This window comes from Peromyscus leucopus, chromosome 1 (genome assembly GCF_004664715.2).
Source record: "Peromyscus leucopus breed LL Stock chromosome 1, UCI_PerLeu_2.1, whole genome shotgun sequence".
Taxonomy (NCBI): domain Eukaryota; kingdom Metazoa; phylum Chordata; class Mammalia; order Rodentia; family Cricetidae; genus Peromyscus; species Peromyscus leucopus.
Genome location: NC_051063.1, coordinates 181,369,299 through 181,377,291, shown reverse-complemented (window position 1 = coordinate 181,377,291; position 7,993 = coordinate 181,369,299). Strand labels below are relative to the sequence as shown.

The 7,993-nt window shown below is 38.9% G+C and overlaps 1 protein-coding gene across 1 annotated transcript; it reads left to right on the top strand.

Moving 5' to 3' along the window:
• The first annotated feature begins 6,745 nt into the window (after window positions 1-6,745).
• LOC114710903 (vomeronasal type-1 receptor 4-like) lies at window positions 6,746-7,693 on the top strand. The gene has a single exon (XM_028895194.1). The coding sequence runs from the start codon at window positions 6,746-6,748 to the stop codon at window positions 7,691-7,693; it is 948 nt and encodes a 315-aa protein (XP_028751027.1).
• The last annotated feature ends 300 nt before the right edge of the window (window positions 7,694-7,993 follow it).

Genomic DNA, 7,993 nt, shown 5'->3' with positions numbered 1-7,993 from the left:
GTTTTTTGAGACAGGGTTTCTCTGTGTAGCTTTGTGCCTTTCCTGGATCTCACTCTGTAGACCAGACTGCAGAAAGATGAGTTTTGCAGGAAACAGAAATGATTTTTTTTTTACCTCCAAACAAGATGTCTACTGATCTTAAGATGGAGTCAGACTGGATCATTACCTGACGAAAAACTTAAAACAATTCTTCTCCTAAAGGGACACAATAAGAAACTGTTCCCTACACACTTATCTTTATGCTGATTGATTAGGATATCTTTGAACCCTCAACAGAGAAAATTATTTTTGCAGCAAATGACGATTAAGACAAAGGCCCATATTATTCAAGTTGGGAGAATAAGATGTGCTGGAGAGACCAGCTAAAAAATGAGACATCTATATAACACCTCTTCCTTCCAAGACTCAAGAAGCATCATGGAAGAAGAGGAAGTAAGAGTGTTAGAACCATTTTGGTGGAAGATGATTCCAAGGAAACTGGTTTTGTCCAGACAGAACAGAGCCCTTGCACATACGAATTTACTTGTTATGGCAGTATGCTAGAAACCTGAACAAGATCAACACAGAAAAATCTCAGCAGAGTGGGGGTGGTCAGGAAGTCTCACTATTAGCTGAAGAGCTAAAGCCACAGATGTCTTCTGGGAGAAGTGTCAGATTTCTAGTTTTGAGGTACCATTCATGATTCCATAGATGCACTGGAGTAGGCACACACCATTGTCACAACATAGACTTGATGATTTGTATTCTTTAGTTTTGTTTGTTTTAAGTAACACATGAAAGTTGGAAAGAACTACGATGGGCAGATAAGAAAGGAATTGGAAGAAGATAAGTGTTTATAGACTTGAAAAAACATATATGCATGCATGAAACACTCAAACATTTTAAGTAATAAATGTTACAAACCTTCTAAAAAGTAACTATGTTTGTTTGTGTTGGAAGAAATCAGTGAAGTGTGGAATCCAAACAGACACAACGATTTCTCTAAATTTCTCATGACCCCAACTTCAAAGTTTCTAGGACCTTCTGCATGAGATCCTGTCAATCTTCATAGATCATAAAAACTCAATGTTTCTTCAAAACACCTTGTCCCTTTGGGTAAATTCCAAAGGAACTCTAAAGGGTCTTTGGTAATTAACAACTGGAAATGTTTCATAAATAATCTTGTCTCCCAAAGACAAAGCTGTCATTGCTACTGCAGATGAAATGATAATAGCGTTTCTGGAGAGAGGTGAGGTCACAGAGTCACAGACCTCTGCTTCCGACATGGGATGACTCTCCCACAGTGCTGGTTATTAATGCATCTGGACATGACTGATGAACGCACCATCCAGCAGAGACAAGAAGCCAGGTGAGTACTGTGTACTTCAATAGGAAGCAACAGAGTCAGCAAAGCAGAGAGGCGTGAGTAAGTGCTCTTGTGTGGTAATTGGAATCTGGGGTAGAAACAGATCCGTGGAACAGAGAAGTCACAAGAATAACTGTGTAACTAAGAGGTGAGGTAGAAAGATCCAAGTGTTCCTAATCTTGTCTCTTTTGTTTCTTACTGCAATATAAGTCCCCCATAAGGGGTGACTGTGGGTATCACCAGGATAATGCAGCCTATCTGTGAATGCACTGAGGGATTGTGGTAATAAATAAATGTGATAATTCACCTTGGCTTATATGATATGAAGACTATCCTTGCAGTATCATTATTATAGTTTAATTTACCGTGGTTTCATGTCATAGTAAACATTAGAATGGATACGTAAGAAGCACATCTCCCTGGGAAGTGCAGGATGTGACTGTCACAGTGGAGTAAAAAATATTCATATATGACACTGCAGTTATGATCTGGTTATAGGAGCAGTAGCTGAGTCTCTATTGAAAGATCATTGCTTCAGTGACTGGTCTGAAGCTTCTCCTTCTTGATCTTGGGAAGGCAACATGGAGGGGAAGGTACAAGATGAGTATCAGGTGATTAGAGCCAAGACCAAATGTGTCTTGAGTTATTTCTCCTGGTTTAATTGTATTCTAATACTAAGCATAAACTGCTGGCTTGCCTTCACTCACTGATTAACGTTGTGGCTAGTCCGAGGCAGCCTGATGCGTGCTATGCTAGAACTACCCCTCAGCTATATTTGTGTTCACACAGTGCTGTATCTCACTGGACAATGTTTAAGATTTCACATTCTTCTGACTGTACTTTACTATCTTACAGGGGTCATGTCTATTTGAATGCATCATACATTTTATTATAATAGATTCATCCATATAAGAATTAGTAAATAAGCCAGGTTGTGGCAAAAACCTTTACTCCCAGCATGTGGGTGACAGGGGAAGGGATAGCTCTGTGAATCTGAGGTCAACATGATCAATACAGTGAGTTTCAGGATAGCCAGATATACATTCAGGGGCACTTTCATGACAAAACACCGAGAGAGAGAGAAACAAAGCAAATACAATGTTGAGTTCTAAATGAAATGTTTTAGGAACTTAATGTTCTTCTCATGCTATTATTTGTTAATTTCATATTAGTGCTTCATATCATGTGTTGTACAGATTAATACTGTTAGTAATTCCTCTGTGGTATCTACTATAGCCTTTACCCCTGCTGTGTCGACAATTTCTAGTGGCATCATAAACATCAGGTCCATCTTGTGCTTCTGAAATCAAACTGGAAGACAGGACAGTTTTCTGTTAGGTCTGACCTCACTGAGAACACTGCTCTTTACTAAAATCTTAGAAGCATTGGAAGTTAGCATCTGCCTATAAGATAAAACTTTATGTGTCTGTCTTTATTGTGTGTGCATGCATGTTTTCCCTGCATGTAAATATGAGCACTATCAGAATCTATAGTGCATGCAGAGGCCAGAAGAGGGTGTCAGAACCCCCTGGAATTGGAGTTGCATATGGTTGTGAGGCATCATGTGGGCACAGGAAGCTAAATCCAGGTCCTCTGCAACAGCAGCAAGTGTTCCTTTTCACTGAGCTATCCCTCTAGTCCTTCCAAATGAAAACTTTCTTCCACCAAAGTATACAACAGAATACTAATAAAGTGAACAAGTCAAGTGGGGAACACAAACTGCATAGAAAACTGGAGTGTGTTTGAGATCATCCATCATGCCTTTGTGAGCACATACTGAGGTGGCTGTGTTTGTGACACACTAGCCATGTTAAAGTCCTCTAAGTGTCCACCATGCCTCTAAGTGCCGGAGATGGCATATGAAAAGCCTGATGTGTTGCCAGTGGAATCTGTGCTGGAGGTACCCAAGATTGAGGACATCAATCCCTCCGGGCCTGCCCCACCAGATATTCTGCTAAGCCTGCCTTCTGTGGGCCAGGGAGAAAACAACCCTTGTTTCCAGAGGGCAGACTTTATGGAATATGCATGTCATGTTCTCACCCATCCCAATGTTACTGGTTCTTATAATCCTCCTACTCTGTTTGTTCTTTATGATTTTCTTTCTCTCTCCTGTGATGGTTTCCATGAAATTAGAAATGATTTTGAGATTGTGACAATGGCAGGAGTTAAAGCTGCTGTGCAGGTCATGGGAGAAACCCAGAAGGTTGGTGCCAAAAAGCTGTGGATGGAGTGACATATAACTAGGTTAAAAGACAAGAGTTGTCCAGAAATAGTTAGAAGACAACTTGATGAATTACAGAGAGATGAAGAAGGACTTAAGCTGAGAGGAAGCTGGCAGTCTGGTACCTTAAACCAGTGCTTGTATTTCTGTGCTTTCTGAGAAAACTCAAGTAGATGGCCACTGGGGTGATTACCTCAGATGTTCTGATAATTATTAACCTGCAAAAGAATAAGCTGGTATGCTTTGGCTTTCTTCCTGGAAACTTCTATGTGCAATCAAGGGGTTTGGGGTACACTTTGTTGATTTACAAAAAAAAAACTTTTGAAACTATTGTGAAGAACCCAATCACCAGTTGAATTTTCTCATCCCCTATTTCCTTGTATTATTGCAATAAAAGACTGGGGTTGAGTCAGTTCGGGAGAAGGCTGAGAAGATGCACATCTCCAGATCTGAAAAGACTCGTCAGCTTGCACCAACTCTTCTGTCCCAGTCTTTTCTTGTGCCTGCCAGACATCCCTGCTCTTTGAGACCCTCAAAACTGCTGAGGCTGGTCCCCGGCATCTAAACACTTTTTGGAGTTCAGATCATAGAATTATAAACATCAAAGAAGATGTCCAACTGAAAGGATAGCAGTGACTCATAAGTTGTCACTGCTATTTGACACACATACACTTAATTCACAAAAAAATTAGTTTCTGTTATACACTTAACTTTTTTTTTAATAATTCTGCCTCTATATTTTACTTTCTTTCATTAATCTCTTTTTTTTTTTTTTGCAAGGTGGCACACACCTTTTTTTTTTTTTAAGATTTATTTATTATGTATACAGCATGTATGCCTGCAGGCCAGAAGAGGGCACCAGATCACATTACAGATGTTTGTGAGCCACCATGTGGTTGCTGGGAATTGAACTCAGGACCTCTGGAAGAGCAGTCAGTGCTCTTAACCTCTGAGCCATCTCTCCAGGCCCCTACACTTAACTTTTAACAAAAAAAAACTTAAGTGAATATTTACCGGTGAGAATATTGGATTTCAGTGTATGTGTCCAGTGTGACCACACACTACCTTTGTGGGCAGAATCCTATAGCTGTGAAGAAAAATATACATTATCAGATTGAGAACAGTGACTTCACAGATCTAAGAACAGGAGTAGTCTCACCCTGTAGTGGACTCTGGTCTCTGCTTCTTTTACTTAATGTTGCTTCTTACTTCACTACACTAAGTCAGGTGGATAACCAAATATTCAATTTTCAAGTACATGCTACAGATATTTTCTAGTTATTATTATTCAGAGTCTCAAAAGCCACAACAGCTCTGAAAATGAAGCATCTTATCAATACATGTAATTTTTTTCCATCTTCACAGATATGACTGGGTAGGTCTATTGGCATCACTAACCTCGGAATGTACCTGACCTCTCAGCAAGCAAACAACCCCAGGTAGGTAGAACTTTAAAAATCTTCCTGGGATATTAGGTTTCCACTTGTCCCCTGTTGGATGCTGTGTATCTTAAACTATGTCATATTTCCTATGTGTATGATTATCTAAAGTAACAACAACATCAATAAAGAAAATGTTTGTGATATTGTTTTAATGAATCTTTCAGTGAACTCACACATCACTCAGGATCAGTGCTCACAAATATTGAATGATGTTTGTTGAGATATTGGTCTCAAACCGATTTCGTGAGTTTCATGTGAGTACACCCACTGCCATTTCTCCAAAAACCTTAAACAAAACACAATTTATTTTTTGTTTGTGATCTGTACATTTTCAATATGGACACAAAACTCAAAACCATACATCTCATGGGAATTTCACAAGTGAAACATCATTTGGAATGCAATAGATGAAGCATGAAACAATACTGTAGGATTTTTCAAGGGTCTACTGGAATGCAGAACTCTTTCATCTGTCTATGTTGATTAATTGAGCAAGGATTATAACTGGGCAATATGGATGGTCTGTAGGTTGAAGGTCCAAGATTATTACTGGATTATAAACCCCACTTTTCTTTGGCGATACAAAGAAATTTATTTTTGTTGTTATTTTTAAAATTGAGGTTATTGGGATATAGGTTAGTATTTGTTTTACATAGGCAGATGTGACCAGTTTTCCACAGTATTTATGGTGACATTCATAGACATTTCCAGGCTCTGAGGTTCTTGGTTTACCCAAAATACTACCGTCAAACTTGGTATTTTAAATTATCTTTCCTTCACATTCTGTTCAATTTAATTTTCTTTCATTCTATTTTTTGTTACTAATCTAATTTTTAATTAGCTTAAGAGTAGCAGGTTGCTTTTAGGCCTTTTGTTACTTAGTGTTTTGATTGAGTCGATCACTCTTTGTCCCATCTGTCCACGATCACTCCAGCTTCTGTGATCAAGGCACATTTCTACTATGTTCTTATCACTCATCAGCTATTGTTCTTATCCTTGATATTTCTGCTGACTTATTTCTTTTGTTTTTTTCTGTTGGGCATTCTGTGAGATTGTATCTCAAAGGATGTCCCCAGTGCTCTAACAGTCCTAACCTAAGTGGGCACAAGTATGTGTGTGCCTATGTGGTGTGACTTTTTATAAGAGCAAGATCTAAACTTAATGAGATATAAGTTGTCACTTGAACCATCATTTGAATACATTCTATGTACCTAATAAAATTTTCTTATCCATGACCATAGGTATAATATGAAAGGTATTATAAATTTCTCATTACTTGTCTTTTAATGTTAGATGAGATATACATTAAGAATTGATATGTTTTTATTTTGTAGTGATAATTGAAGAAATTGGCTTCTTTTATACCATGACTAGAAAATATCACTATATTCTCATAGACTTTTATTATGCTTGTTAGTACTGGCTCTGGCTTTTCATTTCTTCTCACAGGCCAAATACACTCGCCATTATGCTGCACATTCTGTGATCATGAAGGCATATCCCCCACCCACATATATGTCCTGAGGCCTTTAGCCATCTGACAGTAGTATGGATTGTAAGTAAAAATTGCTGCTGTCATAAACTTTGAAAAATTCTTGTTATGTGTTCTGTGCTGGCATGTCACTGCTGAGCTCTAGGGGACTTTCTGATTTAGCTTCTCAGGTGCTCTTTGGATTACTAATACTTTTCATTCATTTTGACCAGAAAAATGGCTGTGGCCCTTAGCTGAAGAAAATCATGCTCAGTCACATAATGGACTTCTGGAATCTGACAATCAAAGTAATGTTCTTGTCACAAACTACAGCTGGAATTCTGGGAAATTTCTCCCTTCTTTCCTACTATCTAGTCTACTATGGAACATACACATTAAAGCCCACAGATTTGATTCTCATGCACCTAATGGCAGCCAATGCCTTGATCATTCTCTCTGCAGGAGTGCCAAACACAATGGCAGCTTTTGGTTTGAAGCAGTTTTTGAATGATTTTAGGTGCAGATTAATTTTGTACATACAAAGAATCAGCCGGGGTGGGTCCATTGGCACCACCTGCCTCTTGAGTGTCTACCAGGCCATGACCATCAGTCCCAGGGAATCTTGTTGGAAGGATCATAAAGTCAAAGCTGTGAAGCACATTTGCTGCTCCATTGCCCTCCTCTGGGGCTTTTATATGTTGATAAATTTCATTTTCCTTGTGTACACATTTGTCAAAAAGAATAATGAAAATGTGACAAGAAAACAAGATTTTGGATACTGCTTTATTATGGGGAGGGATGAAATCAATGACTCACTCTATGCAGCACTGGTGATGTGCCCTGAGTTCTTCTTTTCTGTACTCATGGCATATTCCAGTGGCTCCAAGATTGTCATTCTTTACAGACACAAGGAGAGGGTTCGACACATCCGCAGCACTCATGGTTCTATCAGAACCTCGCCTGAGTCCACAGCCACTCAGAACATCCTTGCCTTGGTGTCTACCTTTCTTGCTTTTTATACTCTCTCCTCTGTCTTACGGGGCTGTATTGCTATTTTGCATAATCACAGTTGGTGGTTGGTGAATATCACTCGCTTCACTTCTCTATGTTTTCCCTGCTTTGGACCCTTTGTTCTCATGAAGCACTATTCCATTCTGCCTAGACTCAGTTTGGTCTGGATAAGAAACAAAAATCACTTAATCTTATTTAAATAATATATTTCCTGTTGTGTCCAGTTGTTTACTCACCCATCACCCTGAAAAATTCAATACAGGCGGTTAAAGATGTAGTGTCCTGTCTTTTGACTCTTAACCAAAATGATGAGTAAGGGAGTTTTGTCAGCAGGGTGAATTAGCAGCCTACATGAGCTGATCATATTGTGTGAGGACTACCTCACTTTTCAACTTATAGCTGTAAGTCTTCCTTTTGTCCAGCTTGTGTACAAAGGAGCTAGCAGAGAAGCTCTCAATAAAGTTGCCCTTCTTATGGTGTACATCCTGCAAGGATTCTTGGCT